The sequence below is a fragment of the Amblyomma maculatum genome, chromosome 7, assembly GCF_055883805.1.
Source record: "Amblyomma maculatum isolate TAMU_Amacu chromosome 7, ASM5588380v1, whole genome shotgun sequence".
Taxonomy (NCBI): domain Eukaryota; kingdom Metazoa; phylum Arthropoda; class Arachnida; order Ixodida; family Ixodidae; genus Amblyomma; species Amblyomma maculatum.
In genome coordinates, this window is record NC_139350.1 from 6,134,680 (window position 1) to 6,157,618 (window position 22,939).

At 43.5% G+C, this 22,939-nt stretch overlaps 2 protein-coding genes and 1 pseudogene across 4 annotated transcripts in view; 1 reads left to right on the plus strand and 2 right to left on the minus strand.

Moving 5' to 3' along the window:
- The window catches only part of LOC146182647 (serum amyloid A protein-like), a 123,638-nt gene that overhangs the window by 92,688 nt on the left and 8,011 nt on the right, over window positions 1–22,939 (plus strand). Inside the window, exon 1 of one of the 3 annotated variants that reach the window (XM_084608888.1) lies at window positions 6,423–6,866. The exons of the other annotated variants lie outside the window; for them this stretch is intronic. Within the exon in view, the coding sequence (XP_084465014.1) occupies window positions 6,643–6,866 (224 nt within the window). The 5' untranslated portion in view covers window positions 6,423–6,642. Of the gene's footprint in view, window positions 1–6,422; window positions 6,867–22,939 lie in introns of those variants that run through there. 3 annotated transcript variants of the gene reach the window in all.
- Window positions 11,290–20,382, minus strand: LOC146182649 (uncharacterized; the record flags this gene model as incomplete). The annotated part of the gene is made up of 8 exons (XM_084609537.1): window positions 11,290–11,907; window positions 13,368–13,505; window positions 13,766–13,925; window positions 15,207–15,409; window positions 17,613–17,645; window positions 18,652–18,702; window positions 19,792–19,881; window positions 20,232–20,382. Coding segments are annotated over 8 exons (837 nt in total), but the record flags the coding sequence as incomplete, so codon positions are not given.
- On the minus strand, window positions 20,449–22,711 carry LOC146182650 (uncharacterized; annotated as a pseudogene).

The window sequence follows — 22,939 nt, forward strand, 5'->3', positions numbered from 1 at the left end:
TTCTCACCTGGAAGAACAAAGGAAATGACAAGCTTTGAGCAGATCAAAAATTAGGGAGACTCCTAATCTCCATCTGTAAGGGTATAATGCACCAGCATTTATGGTTCTTGTCTGCAGATCCCACTGTGGATTCCCGTTAACTTACATGCCTTTTGCTACAAACTTAATTACTAATTCCTTAATTCATGTCTCTGTCACCTCAGATATACTCATTAGCATATGGTCGTAGGCTGCCCTGTTATGTGATAGACAACCTGGCATAGACCTCTCTAAGCCTCACGTTAACCAAACTACAAACATGCCTCCATGGCCTAGGAGTAACCTTTCTTGATCGGAGCTGAAACGTCCCAGAACATATTTCAAATATAACTTTGTAAGCTTGACTTAACAGCTCCTGCCATGTCGTGTGGCCTCGTGACATTTGGCTCGTGGCACTTTTGGCTTGTGCACAGGGCCATCTGTTAAATACTGGTTAACATGCATGAAAAATACATTTTCACACAAACTGGTGGCAAATGGTCAAGTGGTGCACTGCAGATACTCCAATGTATACCTATATGCATGCAAGGATCGCATCATCACATAACGTGATCGAGTTCTATCAGTACCTGTAGTTACATAGCATTTCAATGCCCATTAAAGGACCACCTCAGACAATGGTTGTTGTTACCACAAGACCTGTTCTAACAGCGTACTGACACCATTCCACTGAGCGATGGACATGTATATGCATACCCTAGGTAGCTCATGATTGTGGGTCTCATTTATTTCTATGACTTCCAAGGAGTTCCTGTCGTCAGAAACCCTACACTTTATGAAATCGGGACAGTTGTCTTGAAAGGTGATGAAAAGAAATAACCAGGTTACCTTGACGCAATGCTAAATTACAGAGGGTGAATATGCTGCATGAAGATACCAAGAAGCTTGTACAAAGAAAAGTGAGAGTGAAATGGCAGGATTTTTGAAACATTGAAATAAACTACAAACTATACTTGTCAAACCTGTCATTAAGAAATGGAAATCATGCAGTAATCAAAAACACAACATGGAGGCCATTTTAGGTCATCTTCACAAAACACATACCCACACCTCACACACAGCTTCATACTTATGAAAGAGGATAAACCAATATGCAAGGAGTGTGGAGATGAACTAACAATAAACCATATCTTACAAGTGCGCCAGAGTCGAGAAAATAAGAGGAAACATTTTGTACAATTTTGCAACAGATCCCTTTCCATCCCAGCATGATCCTAGGAGAGACGTGCAAATTTCCTGCATTTTTGGTTTCCTAAAATGTTCCTAAACAAGCTACATCCTAAAGAACATTTTAGTAATTACACACAAAATAACTACATTAAACCTTGTTCTTGGTGCATGGTAGCATTAGTCACTTATGCACCATAAAAATCAACACAATGCTGTAAGGTATACCTTGGTTAGCTATGTTATATGAGACAAGCTTTCGGTCTGGTGTGGTCCTTATTCACGTGACAGCGCTGTCATGAGGGTCTATGTCCCAGCGATCGGAAAGTGACCTATTCCAATAATTTTACAAACTGAAGGCGATTCTTACAGATTTCTAAAGACTGGAGTGCTCAAATGTTTTATCAACGTCCGCCTGCTTTGACAGCCTGGAGTGAAACTGTTGAAGAGAATACATTTTTGAACATTTAACGCGTTTCTGAAGGCGTTGCTTTCAATTCCGGGGCCCACAAAAAGCAGCTGAATGTCAAACGCCACCTAGGTAGGCTTTCTAGCAAGACAGCGGTGTAGCGTGGAAAATCGCTCCGCCGGTCCATCGCTGGCGCCGCTGACTTGACAGGCGAACTGTTCAAACTTATAGCTACTGACCACACCTGAAACATTGAATTGCGCGTGATCAAGGCAGAATTTCTCTAACACTGAGCACTGTTAGCTATCGATTTCGCGCCCAATATTGTGAAAATCTGTCCTCTCTTCGATCATTGATACGTCCACGGTTGAACATTTATGCGCCTCGGGGTAGGCCAGCCGTTGGAACATGGATGCGTGGTTGTAGCAACGATCACTTGCATGGCACACTCTGAAAAATTCCAAGAGTCAGCTTCTGCAACGAAATGTGCAGCGCACATTTTCTACCGCGTACCTAAGTCCGGCGATGCATGCATATCGATCCCGATCGTTTCAAAGCTGCGCGGCCGTACAGTCGGGTCACGCTAACCTCGAGCATGCGGGGGTTGAAACTACATGTACACAAACTTCAACGACAAGAAAAAGATGCAGGCTAAGCACTTTAGTCTAGTCTTCTCCTATAAATACCAAAGAACATTGCTGTTCACAGGGAATTCGGATCATTCGCGCTTCCGGCTTTCCGGTTGTGCACTGTTGCGGTGCGGTGCAGTAGGTCTTCGCCTCGACGAGTCGATGTGCAGCTCGCCGCAGTAGCAGCGCAAGCCTCTAGTAGATTCGGCATGTCTTCTGCCACGGCTCTGAGGTAGAATTTAAACGAAGAATTTAGCTAGAAACATCCTGTTTCCTCGGTCTGCATGTGAGGAACGAGCATAATGCCATTTCACATAAGTACATACATGCTTTGGAATGCCGAATGTTCTGCACGGCGAGGTGTGTGTGTGTTGTGCCGGCGCTAGATCTTCAGAGGTCGACGCAGGACCTAAGACAGCGTAAATGCTAGGAATAGCTCGCTCGCATTGCGGGCAGATCGAGGTGATAGTTGAGTGCGAAGCGAAAGCTGCTCGTGAATGTGCGTATCTCGATGTCAGCTGGGGCAGTACGTAGCATCGCCTGCAGCTATGTGCGTGACAGCGAGGCTTGCCGTACACAACCCTAAGTGAAGACCGTGATCTATGTTAGAACGGATGCACTCTTCGTAGCACCTCATCGAGAGTCGCGGCTAGCTGATATCATAGAGGATAAGATTCATTCACGCGTAGCAAGCGGAATGTGGCCGCGTTCGACGTGCATATAGCCATGAGCCTGTATATCGACGTCCGCCGTATCTTTACGAGAATCGAATGGATCCGTCGGACGTACCTTTAGACACTTCGTTAAAAAAAAAAGGAGCGTGGATTCATTGCGCAATCGCCTACCGTAACATGTAATCGTACCCGGACGCGACATAACCGGTGCGAGATCCGTAGCGCCGCGCCGAGAAAAATACTTATACGTATTTCCGGCATAATAGGAGTCGAATTAACGCGCATTTAGGTGCAAGTGTCGGAGGTCACGCGGGACAGCCGCCGCCGGCCATGGCGTCATTTAAGCTTTGCCCACTCCTCGATGGTTTTACCTGGCTTTATCTTCCGTCCCAGCACGTCGAGGTTCCTAACTATGCCACTATATCGTAAGGTGTATCTTTGCCTAGGTGCTGGGCTCCAGGCTACGCGCCTGCGCGTAGTTCGAATTATCCGTTGCGGACCCGATTCTCGTTCGAATTAACGGGCAAAGTTGTACTTATATCGCTATAGAGCTTCGCAGGACCAAATAGCGTAGCTCGAATTACCCAAAAATTCGAATTAACGAGCTTTCACTGTTGCAAAAAGACTAGAGGCAAGAGGAGTTCTACGGATGTATTGATCGTTATCGTCATATGTAAAACAATATGTGAAGACATCACATTCAGAAACTCCCAGATAATTTCCAAAATTTCTGGATATGAGATCGCGAGCATGCCTCGACAGGTGCTAGTTGCCAGGTGACACGGCCGGGCACTGATTGTTGGGTGGGTTGTGTGACGTCATGAGATCACGTTGCATGGCGAACTTGGCAGGAGCTGCCAAGTAACTCCTTTGACATGGGCAGGTGAGGTTGGAATCGCCCTTTGGGGCCCTTAAATTGTGAGTCAGAGACGCTCGCCTCTTCCTCTGTATATAGTTACTGCGGTATGCTTTCTGCGCGCCGATGAACCAACACGCCCAAACATATTTCCTCTTGACTGCCGACGCAGGTGATCATACACTAACCGGGCGGCGACAGGTGGAGAGGATATTTCCCTGCTTTTGGCATATTGGGCTCGCCCGATGCACCCCCTCCTCCCTACCCGCCGTGTGGAGCTGATATGTGGGTGGAATCCTGGAAACGAGGGGCCGCCAAACGTTTAGCCCGAGGTTAATTAAGCCGGCCTTGGGTGGCCGCTGATCCGGGATTCACGGAGGATCGCATGCACTCTCAGCGAGCTCACGCAGGGCTAAGAGCTAAGAGCCTCGCGCCGGCTCTACCCACAATCCCTGAATAGCAAACACGCAACACTGTCGCAGACTACAGACACGCACTCTTCCCTCTTAACTACCCTATCCTACGACCACCCCATTATGTCACTGCGTTGACCGGATTACTTTATTCCACATGACATGATGATAAAGCCAGGGCACACCTGGCATACAGAGAATAAATTCACCGGAATTGAGCGAAGCTTCTTAATTGTCTAGCTTGCAGCTCTAACGTCAGCTATAGAGCTGGTTACCAGAGCTCACCTAGCAACCAAGGACGCTGAAGCCTCGCGGCCACCGAGAACATCTTCATCCATTCATTCCGAAGGGAAACAAACGAAACGTACGCAACTTTCGAAATACCGTGCAAACTAGAAGTGTTTTTTTTTTATTTATTTTCATGGGCGTGTGCAAATCCATAAGGCCCAAAAGCTGCTAACAAAAATTTCAAGACAATTGAAAATAAACTCGCGCGAAAGATTTGCGAAAAGGAAAGCAAGGTTCGAGCTAGCAGGGAGAAAGCAGAAATGACTCCTATGCAGCACATAAACGCAATGCGGTTATACATCATGCGCGCATGCGCACCAAGACAATATCTGCAGCAATACGAAACAAGAGTTCAGCCCGATATTAAAAAATTATCGAAATACTGATGCCTGGAGTTGTTACAATTTCGATTTTTAATTCGGTGGTAGGTTATTCCGAGCGACTGTAGTTTCGCACATGGAAGAGTGAGGAAAGAGATGTGCGGCATGCGATGCGCTTTACTTCGAAACGATGATCGCGTCATGGAAGAGGTGATTGAAAAAAATGCAGCGTGAAACGACGTGAAATCGTCAATGGAGTACATATATTAAGTTCTGCGCGTTCTTTTTACATGCTGTAACGCTGCTGAAACACGAATAATTCGGGAGATAAAACGAGCAGCATGGTTCTGGAAAGATTCAGTATTGGAGTTAGGTGCAGCACGGGTGCCAGATGCGTAATTTCGGGCCAATTAGTTGCATTATGTTTGAAGGAGCATCTTTCAGATTTCGTTTCAAAAGACCATCGAGCCGCTAGATCCAAGATGGTATGTTAACGTACTGGTAGGTTCGTTAACGCGCCTGGAAAGGTTTGTGTGTGTGTGTGTGTGTGGGGGGGGGGGGGGTGTAACGTCCCAAAGAGACTCAGGTTATGAGAGACGCCGTAGTGGGACTCCGGGAATTTCGACCACCTGGGGTTCTTTAACGTGCACTGACATCGCACAGCACACGGGCGCCTTGCTTTTCGCTTCCATCGAAAAGCGGCCGGCGAGGCCGGTATTCGATCCCGCGTCCTTGGGAACAGTGGTCGAGCGCCCTAACCACTGCGCCACCTCGGCGGGGCCGCGCCTGGGAAGTGTAAGGAAGGAACTACAGGAGGCATAACTTTAGTTTTGGTGATGCCATGAGCCGAGATGAGTATACCAGGCTTTATTGTCGAGATAAATTTGTAAAGAGAGGTGGTCAACGCCGGAAGTAATGTTACGATAATATTATGCGATGGGCAGCAAATAATTAAACTTTATGCAAGAGAGTTGGGTAAACCGTTAAATAAACTAAAGAAAGCAAATAACCAGTACCTGAATTACCGCAGAAGTCAGGTTAATTAAATTAGAATTATGACTGCTCAGTTTAAGTAAAACCTGGATAAAAATGTTTGGCTCGCGTGAGTAAGGGTTACTTGAATGTATAAGGCTCAGATATGCAATACGCTCAAATGCTTAGGAACAACCAATAAATGATAACAAGTCAGTCTAGTAGCGCCAACAAGTTGTTTCGTAGCCCTTACGAAATCTTGGTTGGAAGTTTATGCGCTTCTAAGGCTGGTGTTCTAGCTAAACTTGGAGAAATATTTCCTACACTTTGACTCATCCTAATATCTTCATTTTTCATTGCAACCGCGTTGCCATGGAGGCGAAACGCAAGGCACCTAGATATGATCAATGCGCTCATTGAAGAACTAAATCCCTTGAAACAGTTAATCGAAAGATGTGAAAAAAAAAAAGTGTGAGCAAGTTCATAGTTGACAGCGGTTTCCTTCTGCGCGGTACAGTCATTGCTCTCGTTGTTTATCGACCAACATATGGCAGTAGGAAGGAACTGCACTCGAGTCGGCGGAGATAAAGCGAGATTAGGTCACATGCATCCGTCGCTTCTCTCGCCAGCCAGAGCCAAAATACAGATCACTCCATGGAACGCACATGCCCCCTGAGGTTCCTTTAAAGAGGGATGTCTGGCGCGACTTTAATCGCTGGAAAAACCCGTGTAACACAAGCACGAAAAAAAAAAAAAAAATAGCGCTCTTCTGACAGCCTTCGCCCGACAATTATCTCGATCTTTTGGCCCGGCGAGACAGTATAAAAAGGCGCAGACAGTTTCAAGAGGGCGTGCGTTTCGAAACTCTGCTGAAGATGGAGAGCCTCAAGATGTCTGTCCTGCTGTTGCTGGTGGTCTGTTCGCTGCCAGCACTGACCGCCGCAGAGAATCGGAAGCGACGGAGTAATGTTTTCACCATGGCGGCATGCGTAACGAGGAATGCAGCCGTGCTGATACCCTCTGACGGTCGGTGTGCCGCGGGGAAGCTCCAGTCCGCTTACAGCGAGCTCCGGGAAGCCAACTGCATCAACTGCGACAAGTGAGTGACTCGTCCTGGGTGGAATTTCCCGCACAGCAATGCTTACAAGGCCGAGAGAGCCATGCCTAGTTCTGAGTGAAAAATAATTGGATGAATACCACTGGAGATAGCTCTAATCAATTAATAGATTAGTATGTCACCGCGGCAGTGCTTATTATATTGATGACAGCACGTCTACTTCTCTGACACGATCAAGATGGCTCGCTAGGAGGAGAATTTGAAAATTTACCGACAGAAACGTGGCGTGGACTGCAACAAGAACGATTGGGAGTCCTACACTGTTGCCCCGTAGTTTATGCGGCAGCCTTCTCGCAACAACTCGCCATAAATTCCACCCACATTTCCCCCGCCGCGGCGCGGTGCAGTGGTAAGACGCCCGAAAACTGTGCCGGAGTACCCGGGTTCGATCCCGACAGCCGGCGGCTGCGTTTCGATGGAGGCGAAACGAAGTGGCGTCCGTGTGCTGTGCGATGTCAGCGCACAGATCCCCAAGTGGTAGAAATTATTCCGTAGCCCTCCACTACGGCTCCTCTTTCTATCTACTATTACTCCCACCTCTCCCTTCCCTTACGGCGCGGTTCAGGTGTCCGAAGAAAGAAGTGTGACAGATACTGCGCCTTTCTCTTCCCGTGCACCAATTATTATTATTTCAGCTAAGTGCCTGCAGCACTTTTTACATCATTCGACAAATTTTGCAGCAGTACGGCGTCACTTTCCTGCATGGTATGCTTCGTAATTATGCTCAAGTAGTTCCAGTTGAGGTATTAGCTATACGGCAGACCGATGTTCGCCTTCGGTCAGCGCATCGTCCTACATCCGTATTCCAAGTTTGCGTCGTTATCGACGCAAACTTGGCCTCGAGTCACTTGATTGGTGGAAACGCCGAAATCAGAAGTGGTAGTGAAATCCGGTTACGATGTTTCCACCAATCAGATGACTTGAGGTCGGGGAAATAGCGACACTTTCGATAACGACGCAAACTCGGAAAAAGGGGCCTATAGTGGGATACAACTCAAGTCTGCATTATACATTACACACGATTCCTCGGACCAGAGTACTAACTTAAAATTCCAATGCCTCTGTCTGGATTGTCATTGCTAACTGTTCAGCGCAGTAATATATGCGCCCTCTACCACAGTTAGCCACTGCTGATTCTTGAAGCTGTATCCTATTATAGTTCAACGCGAGTGCTCCTGCATAATCAGCACATCTACCGTGTATTAGCATGGGATGAAATTGTCTAGGCCTTGCTATTTCAAACGTGACACACGTGTAGATAGAACACCGATACTTTGCCAGAACGCAGTACAAAGCAATGCACACATTGAAGAGTCACCTAGACTCCCCTTTTGCTATATGAATACTGCCTTTCGACAGCACACACTTCTGCAGTTAGAAACGCAAGCTAAACACATTGGGATTACTCACAATTTAAAACTCATGTTGTGGCGAACGTCGAAATTCGGAACACGACTGAATTACTGCATGTTTGAGTTTCTAAGGGAATGGATTCCAAAGTTTTGGTTTTGTTTTTAAGTTTACTCATTCATATCACTTCTCGCAGAAATTACAGTGATTGCCAGCATTTTCACTCGAAAATGAGGATTAGCTACACTGTAGTTGATAACTTCACGATTTCTGACGGCACCATCTCAATGCTTCGATGTTGTTCGCGTTACTACCCATTGGACCAAAGAAATCCGTTGAGCATCCAGCGGATGTCCGGCAACGGATACTCAACGTCCGTCGGACGTCTCCAAAGGTCCGCCGAAAGTCCGGCAGACATGCGGCGGTCGTCCGAGGGACGTCCGGTGCAAAGAAAATGGCGGTCCGTGGAAAATCCAGTGGACATCAAAACCCGGACGCTCGGACGTCCGTGAATTGTCCAGAAACGGACGTGCATTTTTAAAACAGCCACAGGACGTCCACCGGAAAATTCTGTTCCATCGAGGGACGTCCAGTGGATGTGAGAAGTTGATCGTCGCATGCTGGACGTCCAAGCACTGTCCCGCGGACCAACCTTTATGATCGATGGACGTCCGCAGGACACTTGACCCAAGTACTGATGCAGCCTGTAGTGCAGCATATCTTTGACCTCCTAATCAAGAAAGCTCATTTTGGAGTGTAAACCCGATTCACATCCTACTGGTTCAGCTCATGCTTTGCTCAATGCCACAGACACTCTACAAACAGTGAAAGCAGAAGCATGTCATGCCTGCTGCATGCACTGCAAACATAGGCATTGCATGTTACTGCTTCACTAAAAGCGCCCTTGGCATCCAACAAAACATTAGTAAAAGAGAACCAGACAGGATGCAAAACTGTCTATACACTGAAGCAAGCTCTCTCAAACCAAAAGGCCAATGGTACGTATGCAGGTCATGTCTAGATCCAGACAATATTTTGGAGTGGCGTGGCATGTATCAGTGACATGATTGGCTTTTAAGCTTGCGACAGCTTGTTTCTGCACGTAGACAATGAGACAATGTTTTGCGACCTCCTGGTTCTGTTTCTCTGATTTGCTAGATGACAGGGGTGCTCTTAACAGTAACATGCAATTCCTACCACCTTGCAAATACGTGCAGCAGGCATGGCTTGTTTCCACTTATGCCTTTTGCAAACAGCGCTCGTGACATTGAAAGCACAAACCGAGCCAGCAGAATGTAAATCGTGTTGACACTCACAAATCGGCTTTCTTGATCAGGAAGCCAACTGTATACACTTCTGCACTACAGGCTGCATCAGGACATGAAAACTGACTTCCTAGATAGGAGCACAAGATGTAACTGCAATGAGGGATCCCTTTTTGAAATTGCTTCCTGCTGATTCAGCAGCTTTCAGTTCCTGGGCCCCAAGGAATATAGAGTCAAAATTGACACTTCATTTCACTTTAGAAATGATAGTACCTGACGCAGGAAATGTTTTAAAGTAAAACAAGGAATTTATTGAATCACGCCAAATGCTGGGTGCAGAAGCACACACAGAATTGCTACTACATATTTTGCTCAAGCAAGTACTCACACTGTGCTTTATTCCAAAGTACCAAAGCTAAAATTGGAGCTACACTTTGAGCTCAGCTACTATATTATTGCAACGGTTACCCAAAAAAGTAACATTTAGAAAAAGGCTCAAAATAATTCACATAGCAATCAAAAAAACATTTGCCAAGCAAATGCCTGCAATGCACTACACGTAACATCTGTTCTCAGAATACTAATTTGCACAAAAAAAAAACTAGAAGAACTTAGCTTCTAGACTTCCTTGCTGAAAGCAATAGCAGTCTAAACATTGAATTAGATCCAAGTGAACTGACATACATAACATTAGGAATACAAACTGGTACAAAAAGGAACAAAATATAAGATCTTTGCTTCCAGACTTCATTACTGAAAGTAAGAACAGTGGTCTATCATTAAATTAGACGCAAGTGAACCCACACGTGACAAGGAGACAGCGTCCACCAGTTGGCAGTGTTCTGTAACGCAACAAGAATACGAGGGACAAGACAAGCACTTACTTCCACAATTGCTCTTTATTTGGCGCTCACAGAATTTACACAGGAATGAACAAGGTGAAACATTATAACTGTGATATGTGAAATTCAACTAAAGACTTCATATGTCACCGTTTTAATCTTTCCCCTTCTTGACTTCTGCATTTAAATTCTGTGAGTGCCAAATAAAAAGTTAATGAAAGAAAGTGGTTGCATCTTGTCCCTCGTCATCTTGTCGGGCTATGGAACATCAAGTACACCCACTAGCTCTCGATCTCATCCTGACAGTGTTCCTTATCTATGAAGCACAAAATGAAAGAACAAGAGGTCCGCATAGATTAAATGACTAATATTACCAGTGTTGAATACAGGCCTTGATATTGAAAGAACACTCAAATAAAAGCACTTAACTAGATTCACTTGGAAGAAGTCAGGTAGCAGCAAAAACATTAAAACAGACTGTATTAAATAAATATTAAAAACTAAAACTAGACTAAAAACCATGACTAGTATTTTGTTAATCACAAACTCATCAGAGCTGGTTGAATATAGTATGTAAGCAGTGACTGGTCGCGCACAAGCACTACAAAAAAATTAATGCACTTCAGAAATACAACCTCAAAGTAACACACAATGTCATGAGACCATCATGATGCAGCTAAAAAATTAGGCCATTGCAAACAAAACCTGCCAAACTAAATGTAAAATAGATCACATATGGAAAACATAAAACTGAAATGAAATGTACAGAGAGGGAATGGTTCTCTAGAATGGCCAAACTTTGTTCTCTGGTCCACACCTACTGGGCTACGCACACATCTTGAGATAACACCTGGTTCGAGATGGATGACTAGGCGGTGAGCAAGCCTTTAAAAGGACAGCATTGCTATAAGTTTCACCTTGCAGGCTTAATCAGAGCTGGTTGAGTAAAGTATGTAAGCAGGTTTGAGATGGATGACTAGGCGGTGAGCAAACCTTTAAAAGGACAGCATTGCTATAAGTTTCACCTTGCAGGCTTAATCAGAGCTGGTTGAGTGGTATGTAAGCAGTGACTGATCGTGCATAAGCATTACAAAAAATTAATGCACTTCAGACATACAACCTCAAAGTAACACACAATGTCATGAGACCTGTCATGATGCAGCTAAAAATTTCGCCATTGCAAACAAAACCTGCCAAACTAAAGGTAAAATAGATCACATATGGAAAACAAATGCAAACATAAAACTGAAATTAAATGCACAGAGGGGGAATGGTTCTCTAGAATGGCCAAACTTCGTTCTCTGGTCTGCACCGGGCTAAGCGCACATCTTGAGATAACACCTGGTTCGAGATGGATGACTATGATCAAGCATGTGTGCTCTCTTGCCTACTTTCACCACCCTCAAAGTACTGTCTGCACAACCCGCTGAGAAACCAAGTCAGTAACTGGGAGACCTATATGACGACCTTGGCATCTGATGGCAATGGAACTTTTTAACTCTTGGTCAAAAGTTGCTGTAGCATATGTGAAAACAAGAGAAACACGGGTCACGTCTCATTCAGCACCTGAAAAACAAGAAAAACAAAACAAGTTTATTATGCTTTATTTTTGCAAGGGAACATAAATAGCATATTTTCTAGAAAAAAAAATCATCACAAAAACAATGCATGCTATGACAAAGTAACATTAAGCTCTACCAAGAGCTGTTTCAGCACGTAAGCCCTTTACCCTCATTTTTCTTTAACTATCAAACGGCCCTTACCACACTCGCCAGCCAGCATTCAGGTGTCAGCCTTGTTTTATTTTGCCTTTGCCAACTCATACTTCAAGTGGAAATTTATCGAATGATCTCAGCAGCAACAAAGCAGAAAAATTTAATCGATGCTTAAGCTATCATTGAGAGGACAACATTACAGCAATAGAGATCCCTTCAGGGCAAACACGCCAAGAATGCTCCTCACCGGTAGCATGCCTGACGACTATTCTCGCTCAGTTACCTTTTCCCGACAAAAGTGGTCTGGTTTATGTTTGTAGATTTAAACTCCCAAGGCAAAATTGGCTATGGAGGATGGCAAATTAGGAGGCTCTAGATATTTCGACACCCTTTGATTTTCTAGCATGCATTCATGTTGCACACTAAACAGGCACATCATTCCGTTTTGCCTCAATTGAAACGCAACTACCGTTTTATCTTTTTAGCGAAAGTGTTTGCTTTCTTTGGCAACACTTTGCAATGATGGCTGGATGATATCACAACTCTGTCAAGCAATGATTATTTCATGATGCCGCTGGCTTTTCTTGTAAACAAGACCTCTAATGCTTAGCATATTGATTATTGCATATCTAAATTACCAGTCTGAAAGTAAAAGAAAAATATGGTACCTGCTAAAGTGTTTTGCAACGCAAAGTAGCAATTGAGTAAACAAGTTGCACATCCAGCAATAAATAGAACAGTAAACTAGCATGAGGAAAATCACTGGAAATATAAGAAGCCCGCAGAATCAGACAAATAACTGCAGTATCGAGATCGTTTAACAGGGGGTAATTTACTGACAGCCAAACGCTTTGTACCGTGTGGCCGAAAAATGCAAAGCATCCATGCCCTGTGCCATGACACTACACATTGAAAAGCCCTAGGTAATCAAAATTAAACAGCAGCCCTCCATTACAGTGTCTCTCATAGCTACGTTTTTCTTGGATGTTAAATCTCATGTATCATGCAAAGACAATCAGGCTCATCCCCATAAAGCTTGGTCAACAAAAAGCTGCTCATAAAGTGCACATAATCTAAACCTTAACTGTAAACTCACATTTTTTAACAGCTTTAATGTTTCAAAACTTTTTGACAAAAACCTCCACTGTAGAGTCATAACGATACAATGGCTAAGGATAGCTTGCTTTGTTTTTGCCTACAAGACTAGAAGTTGATATTGCGAAGTACAAGCATGCTGCAATGGCAAATGGCACTGGTTTTGCCTAATCAAATTATTGTAGCTAGTGATTACAACTAGCATAACAAACAGACCTGCACATGGATCAGCAGACAGTACTGGTTTCTTCTCTCTTTGAATTCCAGAAAGCCTTTCAGGTGCCTGCCTCAACCATGATTTGATGACGTCCTCAACATTGGCCATGTTCCCTTGCGGAAATTCTCCTGCAGCAGCTAAAAATAAGATATTAGAGTGTTGTGTTCAAACTGAATGCAGATACATCAACGTACACTGAAGCATCGTTTGCTTATTTGGGCAAAATTTTGTGCAGAGGTGGAATTTAACAGTAATTTTTATTTTATACCAGGTTTAAATGGGGACTTACTAGGTCTTGTCAGGCCTGTTTTGGAAAAATAGGAAAAATTCTCCTGCCTCAACAGGAGGCTTTCTTGCAAAGAAACCATGCACAATCTTCCACATGTATCTGTCTTACCTATAATTGCATTTGATGTTTTCAAGCTTGAAAAATTCAGCTTGTTTTTCCTTCCAACCCAGGAGAACTTTGCTGCCACCTGGTCGCTTACAACATAGGCCAGCATGCGTTTAGCCGCCACGTTCGCATTCTTGCCACCAAGCTGCACAAGCTCGCGTACCTGCAAAAAAATCATGTACTGTTTTAAGATATGCACCTCTAGGTGCACAAGACACATATCATTTTACAAAATACTTTCTTCCTTGCCAAGCTGATTTGCACAAATGTCAAGAGTGCACCACATTTAAAAAATTATGGTAGACACTTAAGCCCTGCCTTTTAACGGTATGATGCAATAGCATAGGCGATGACCCAACACGTAAAGCCCCGACTTAACTAAGCTATATGAATGTGGCTGCATCGTCTAGGTATAGCATGCCTGACTCTGCATCTAAGAGCACTGCAAGGTTGACACTCAATTCACTGTCCTGCCTCAAATCGGCAACCCAAGCTGGTAGCTCCTCCCAACCTTCTAAATCATTTGGCCTCGTTAAGTCGTACAAACCATCAAACAATTAAAGCCCGGCCATGCCAGCTACCATCTGCCAGTGCCATGCCCTTGATTTTTCACTCACAACACCAATACCAGATTTTCTGAGTAACGGGACTTTTAAAGGTACTATGTTAAAATAAAGCCGATGCTCAAATAGCATAATTAAAAGCGTACTACATAGCTCACACAAGAAATAGCACAAAAATAGCCCATTTGCACTACAAGTACAAGTATAGAGTTCTGCAGTTTAAAATATTTTGCAATATTAACCATGTATATATTTATTTTAGTTTAGAATTTAGAGTTTACCACTGGAGACAGCCAGCGATGATTGGGTCACACAACTTCAAGACAAATTTTATCACTCAGATACAAAATTTTCTATGCCTCACATGAATATAAATAGCAAAACTGTACTAACAACTCTACAAAGTGAATGACATAGCTTTTAAGTTTTTTCACCCCTTGATATAAAAAAAAAAGGTGCAGTACATATTTGTACTTGTAACTTTGTAAAAAACCTCAAATATGGTTCATACTGCAGCTGCTTCAACTTATAGAAAATGAGCATTAAAGCTTGAAATTGCTTCAAAAAGTATTGTGGCAACTCTTAATAAAAAAGGCATAAAAGCGCTTTTCCCTCCAGCTATGCGGCGTGCGCTGAGTTGGGGGTCACGTAAAATGGTGGTGGTACGCGCCGATGGATGCGCGGCCTCCACCTCTCATGGCTCTCTCTCAACTTTTTCTTTTTGGTCTGTGCCATTAGAACTGAAGACCAACCATCTGTATCCTTAATGGCTTCTTGTTAGCCCACCTCTCATGTAATATCCCTAGAGGACCTTTAAAATAAAAAATAAATTTCAATATGCCTCCTTTAGAGCTCTCCTGGTTCATTATATGAACACTTACCAGAAGTGCAAATTTTTCTTTATCCAACTGCTCGTTGAACTTGAGCAGATCATCCACCGAAGTGAATGGCTCAGTGATAAGAAGGGACTTGGTGATAACTGCTTGGCTTGGAAGAACTTCACATAGTTTGTTTAACATATCTCCATGCTGCTGCTGTGTAAAGTGCAAGATATTGAGTAGCCGGATAACATGCTGCTTGAAGTCTGGAAGTAGTGAAAGAGACGCAAGAAAAAATATATAATTGAGAAACGGAAAAAATATTTTGTTGACGAGTAGTCAAGGGTTCGACGAAGGTTCGTCTGGTCAGGCATGGTAGTTGAGTAAAAAGAGTTTCAGTCACTGACCAAGTCAACATGAAAAAAGAAGACGTTTCGGAACCCCTACGGGTTCCTTGATCACAACCTTTTATTTTGTTGATGCTGCCCTTCTCCTTAACTTAAAAATGCTGGAATGCCTAGCACCATATACCCTGCAGCAAACAATGATGCAAGTGGCAAAATTTAATGGAAAGTTGACAGTAATTTACCATCCTAATACCTAGTAACACTATTATTTTTACTCTTCAATCATAATGTTGTATCTAACCTATGTTACTTAATGCCCATATAGGAGTCTATAAAGCAAGTTTAAAAAAAAGTCTCACTTTATATCTGCACAAACGGTTGTAAATAACCCTTGGTTAAATTATTGTCTACGAAAAGAAGAAGTAAGTTTTTTAGGAGTCAAATGTATTCATAGTTAGATTGCTTTTCAACCGCAAAAATTACTGACCAAGCAAGGAATGTCCCATCAATGACAAAGAAAACATCACATGAAGGAAAGCCACTGTGCTCACATTACCACACACTAGAGAGATAAAGGTAGAAAAGAGAACAGCAAATTCAGGCAAAGAGCACAAAAGCATCCATGAGAAAAAAGAAAAGGAATGTGTCAACTGCCAGCAACCCAGACTTTAGGTCACCAGTACAAAAACGGCAAAGGTACAGAAGAAAAGCAACAACCCAGCTAAGTGCTACATACAAATGCTACCATGCCAGGTAGCCATACAGGGGCCACTGTGCACTTTGAGCTAAACTTAACCCTTCAGGCACGAAAAAAATATCTAAGAGCCATTTTTGGTTCTCCAAGCTTCAAATGATGTGCCCTGAATAAACTGAAAGAAATCATTTTATTTTTTATAGTCATTTGCGATGTCCCTATTCGAGGACAGGTCACCTCAATACAGAAAAAGTAATGCATACTACCAGCAGAAAGTGCGAGAGCGCCCTTAGCAAGTATCGAGCTGAAAAGATGGTTAACGGATTATTGCACAAATTTTTAATTAAATCAGTCACTTCAGAGTACGCTTATTAAAAGGTCAAAGCAATTACTATGAGCAGGCATGCACAAAAAGATGGCACTTTGAATCCGACACTTCACTGTGCATCCTTCACGACGGCAGCGCTGTGAGTTCAGTGTGTTGACATGTTCCGGCAAGTGGTTGTAGCCATTGTACCTAATGGTAGCGTCAGTATTAAATGCGGTTTAGGCTCCATTGCGACAGGCACTGGGCATTCATTACATGGTCGACCGCGCTATTTCTGAGGTGTCCTACTGCATGCAATTAAGCTGTTTGCGACGTCTGTTTGGAAGGCCGCTATGCCCAAAATAATTTTCTGTGCAAGCTCCTCAGCACTTCCGTCTCATAGGTACTCTATCCAGCTGTTGCACAGCGCAAGATAGAAAGTGAAAAAAATACCTTCACCGCCTACTTTCTAGTTCTTGACCGAATAGGGTACAGCGACATAAGGAAGTTGAGCTTGGAGTGTTTTGAAAAATCCAAAATAGCACTTTTATTGCCTTTTTGCATAGCAGGGAGCACAAAGTAAGAGTCACGCCCAACCCTCAGAAAAAGGAGTGTGCTGGCAGAGGCAGCGTTGAAGTGCCCTGTCCCCGTCGGAAGTGCATGCAAAGTTGAATATGCTCGTAACAAGGATGATAGCCATTATTTCACAGTCATGGGCCCTTTCTTCGATAAATAAATGCTAATATTTTGGTCAGCGAAGATTCTTAAGGCCAAAATGACAAAAGCAAGAAGCAATTGCTGTCAGCTCCATAGAACATAGCCGTGTCAATTTTTTCCGTGCTTTTCAAGCACGATTTTTTTTTTACTTCGTAAAAGATAGTGCCAGTTCAATCAAGTTGATTTCCCGAATAAGATAAATACCAAACCAGAACAGTTTGTTGGTTACCATAACATTTAAAATGTATCTCTTTGGACAGCTCACAAAGTACAGAAATCTCACCGTGAGGCTTATTTGGATGTGCTGACGAACGGAACAAAGGCTTCTCCATACTAAGCGCTTAACTACTAAGTGGAAACAGTAAATTTTTACCAGAAGTGCAAAGACTAAAATCTGAACTTACCTTCATCAACAGAAAAGCTACTAGAAGCCTTATCTGCAAATGGAAGAAGAACAAGCAGCCGAACCTTAGCATTGAATGTATAAATTTCTTGATAAAATAAAAAACTGAAGCAAAATCTATCACTTCTAACATTTCACAGTGTAACTATGCAAACTGCCAGCATTATGAGCGCATGTTTTTTGTTTCATTTTCAACTCTTTTTTTGACTGAATTGTCCTAACTGTACTAATATGCTCATCTAAGCTTTCAATAAATGGGCAGAAATGCGACTACATTGCAGTGCCTTTTATGCCAAAGTATGCAGTTAAACATGGGTATAACACTAGACTAGCCACGAAAACACCTGCTTTTTCATACATGTTTCCGCTGTCTGGCTTCCCGTCACCAGTGCCTTTAGGAACGGACTTCTTTCTTTGCATCATCAGTGCTGTCGGCCATCCCCGCTGCCCGTGCGTTAGGTTTCTGCACTGGATTCTCAGGATCAAATGTGCAGTGAAGATGGGTGCACAGGCTCACATCTTTTTGTCATATTTTTGCTGCTTTTGAGCATGAACAGTAATAATTATTGCTAGCGTAAAGGGGAAAGCAGTGGAGACCACTGCATCTGCCATATAGATATGGAAACCGTGCTGGAATGCGGTGCATTGGAACGATTGCAGTCCCTCCTTGATATTGCAGATGTTCTTCTCATTTCAATTCACATCGTACAGTGATGAAACTTCCACGTGGTTCGGCTAAATTTCCAGCAACTCAGTACTAGCTAACAGATAGTTGGCACACCAAATTTCTTATATCAGTCAAACACTGCAACACCTTCACTATTTGGAGCTCTCAAATAAACATGCTTGAATAGAAGCGGTTATGGGAGATTTAGAAACATATCAAAGAATTTGCTAAATGGAGGTTCATTAAATCCAGGTTTAACTGTAGTTCACTGAAACATAGTGTCCCTCTAGAGCAGTATGATGACACCACAGCATCTGAAAAAGTACTCCAATAAACACTTCTGAAAAATCCTGAAACAGCGGTATTAACTCACCTTTATCTGAAAGATCACGGTCACCAAGAGATACCAGCTCCAGGCAATCATCTGGACAGTAAAAAAACAACCAGACATTACACCACTGTTTGGCTACACAACACCAGAAATTCTCCAAATTTTACCCCTATTCGGCACAATGGTGAAGTCTTGACCAAAACAATTTGCACACTCTTTATGTTGGATTCATAATTGTTACCCATAACAATGAAATTGCTACATGCATTTCAAAAGCTGAAATAATTCAAACTTCTTAATGCTTATTGCCCAGGTGCAAATGAAATGCAAGCATGGCCACGAATCATACAAAACTAAGCAAAGCAAAGTAATCTAATCTATCCGAACCTTAGCCACACTCTTTTGCCACGTTCACTTTGCTTGCCACATCGACCTTTTCCATCTGCCTCAGATGAAGAGTGAAAGGACCAATTTTTGAAGTTATCTTAGCTAATAAATCTGTGTAAAACTTTCATCTATGTCTTTCACATTAAGTTCCACAATTATGCAAAAACAATAGGGCCTTGCCAAAGACAAAAAGTTACTTAAGCAAATTAGCCTATCATATCATGATGCTGGTGTAAAAGTTTCACACATAGATACGTTTATTTCTGTTGACGAAACTTACTGATTTGCATAGTATTTGGTATGTAATACGAGGTTTAACACCCCAAGCAATATGAAACATGCAGCATGCTATAGTGGAGTGCTCGGGATTAATATGAGCCACCTGGGGTTCTTCAATGTATGCTAACATTGCACAATGCATGGGCACCTTGCATTTCGCCTCCATCCACATGCATCCACTGCAGCCTGGATCACTGTTATGTATCACTGTTATGTATAAGAATCCAGGAGTTAGGTGCCCTAACCTTCAAGCCATCACATCACGATGCTATGTTTCAAGTGGCAAATTCTTCATGGGCTTAACCCTTCATTCATTAAAAAACAGAAGCCCAGGAAAGTACATACAAGTAGTTTCTGCCATATTTGTGGTTGTTTCATCACCTGGATTAGTACAGAAAGAGTGTGTTCTTTTAGGTGGCTAACTATAATTTACCCGTTTCTGCCCTTATGCGAGTTGGGTAGGACAAATCAAAGGAAATAAACATGACAATGAAAGCAGATTCCCCACTTGCTTACCCTCACTTTGTGTGGAGTTTTGTACAGCACTCTGTGTGGCGCTTTGCACAGCACTTTCAGTCACGGTGCTAGGCACAGTAGAGGACAGACCTGAAAAGAAAACAAAACGAAGGTTGCCTATGATAACTATAACAATGCAGCCGCTTAGCATTTTTCAAGTGAATGATCAATAACCTTGAAGAAAGTCAAGGGGCATTGATGGAGCGTTCGTCACATGCCGCACTTTCACCCTGGGGTAGTCTGATTCTTCATCATCAGACCATGCCTGGGGTGGTTTTCTAATCCTCTTTTGTGGCACTTCAGTGTCACTACTAAGCTCAGAAGTATATTGACTTATGTCGAGCTTCTTTCTAGCCAAATCATAAGTACCTGGAATAAATTTTCAGATATACAGTGCTGCAGACTATCACAAGCAAAAGTGCTATGCCAACTGCATTTACCAAACAGCCCCTTCACAGATACGTCGAACAGTTGCCAAGATGAGTCCGGTGGTGCTGCTTTTCGAACTAACGACACAATCCTGTCCCCTTTTACATGAAGTGGCCAAGCACACTGCCTGTCACTGATCCATGAAGACGGAACAACCTCCACTTAGTCGTGGTGCAAAAATTCAACAATGGCATATGCCATCTGAAAAATGAGAAAAAAATAAAAGATAAATCTCACACCCACATAAACAGAAGGACAACTGAGACTGCTTTTGAAATTGTTAAAACATGCACTAACTAATATTTGTGTCAAAGAAACAGGCAATAACAGAGGTGAAATATGGTTGAGTGGCATGTCAGTTGGCCGTGTGTAGCTCCGGCACCACTAAAAACTTGTCACCCATTGGCAGTTTAACCATCTTTTGCAACCTATGCAGGTGCCATATCTTTGGTGATGAGGGGGACGATACAAGACAGATGCCAATCCTGGAGGAATTGAAGGGCATGGTGTACAAGTCCTCTTTAACTAAGAATTCATAGCCAATAATGCACAGCTCATTTGAGTCTTATCAGGTGCGCTATGTTTTTGGCTACAATGACATGGCCATCTTGCAGAAAGCAGCTGTCTTTGTCATTTAGAGAGATCGTGAAGTTTTCAAATTTCACCGTTCTGTACTCAGGAGGGGAGCACTCTGGCAACAGCAGACCTTGCGTGTGCTGATGGAGCGGAAGAGGTGTTTCACTCAATGGCTCCCAGTTGCATGGCTTGAGATCTGCCTCAGCCATCCTATTCTGCAACTGCTCTAGTGGCTTCTCATGTTTGCGAAGGCATTTCTTAATGGCCTGCATGTTGTTCTCAAATGGAAATGCACTGAAGGAGTCCAGCTCACCATGTCTTTCAACATCAGAAGACAGATGTATTAAGCAATGTACATTGAAGGAAATATGTTCTTCTCCATACAGATCACCAAAATCTGAAACAAAGCACCTCAGAAGCTTACCAGCATATGCAGCATGCTGACGACAGAGAACCTTGTTAGCAAGGATGGAAAGGGAAGCATGAAGAAAGAGAAAATGCTGGTACAAGTTGTCTGACAAACAAAACTTCAGGATGACTGGGCCAGTGTAGAAGAGAAAAAGCCTGAATTCAGAAGCCTTCCAACGCTCTAGATCTTCAAGCCCTCGTGATTTGCGAGGAAATTCTCAAGGTATGAAGCTATGCAACTGACTGCTCTGCTCACTGAAATTTTGACGATTAAGTGATCCAAAACGTACTCCTAACGCTCCAGAAACCCACAAAGAAAGAAGCTTTTTCATGACACCAAGAAGCACAAGGTGCATATAGTCCAAGGGTATGTCATCGACACAGTTGATTGGGAGGTCCAAAAGAATTGACTTTCCCTTATGATGCTCACAGTGCATTTGGGGCAGCCACTGTAGCCACCATGCCCTTTTGTAGCCATTATAAAGGCTCGTGCAGGAGCATCACACACAATAGCCTTCACGGTCACATGTAAAATTTTGCCATTGACAATGAGGCCTTCAGAGAGCAAGGTCTGCAGCTCAGAAACAAATGGCTTCAGAAAATCACTGGAAGAGTCTGGCTTTGAATGCCCTGCAAATGCACCAACAAGAAATGGTGTTTCATCACCACAGCCATGAGCAAGGCACTGAATAGGCCAGAGCTGCATCCTTGAACTTTTTGACAGTGGAAGACCATCAACATTGAATGTTAAAGTAATCATGGCGGGCGGATTTTCTACTTGGCGCAGCAAACGAAGCAGTACATCTGCTAAACCAAAGTGGCAGTATTGGCCTGGTGCTAATGGGGTAACCGCACACTGTTCCCGTGGTTTGCGAGGAGTACGCAGAAGCGTGCGACCATCTTTCGGGAGGTCCGACATAGCAGGATGACCTATCAATATCTTCAATAGAGCTGTCAGCGCACGCTTTTTGATTCCGTGCTTAACTGCCCATTCCCGCAGATAATTTCGGAAATATTGTTCATCTCGACCATCACATTGCGGCGTCGCTGCTCCACTGTCACCGTCTTCGGCACAAGGACAAAACTCTAAATTCTGCATGGGCTCATTGCACCGTGAGCGATGCAAACTTGCGCTCAAAGCAGCTGAGATAACCAAGTTGCCATCACAACTTCCATCACTACTATAACCTTCTATAGAACGTCCAGCAACCACCACAGTAGGCCCAGTCCCCAACTCGCGAGAGGTTTGTCCTCTCGGTGTGCATTTACTTGCGCAGTCAAGCAGCATCAATGACTTCTTCGCCTCCCGGGTGGCCTTTTCACATACGCGAGCATCACTTCGTTGCTGCATAGCCATAATGAGTATGCAACCGGATAAATAAAACTAGCTGAACAACCAATTAATGCCACGTGTATAAAAAAGCAACTACACGATTCCGCCATAACAGTACGTCCCGTTTTCATACAACGAACCTAAATCGGCTGAAGATTGAAACAATGGCGGGCAATTCTTACCACAAACGAACTCACGTTTTGTACTGCACGCCGGCTGGTTGCAACAAGTTGGCTCCAGCTAGCTTAACGTACGAAACCTGCAAAGAAAAGAAATACCCAAAAGTACGCACTAGGGCTACGCTACAGAACGAAAAAATCGGTCTTACCGCTCTCAGGAGTCACGCAAGTGACGTTCGACAGCAACGACTTTCGAAGAAGCGAGACAGCGATACGAGCGCCG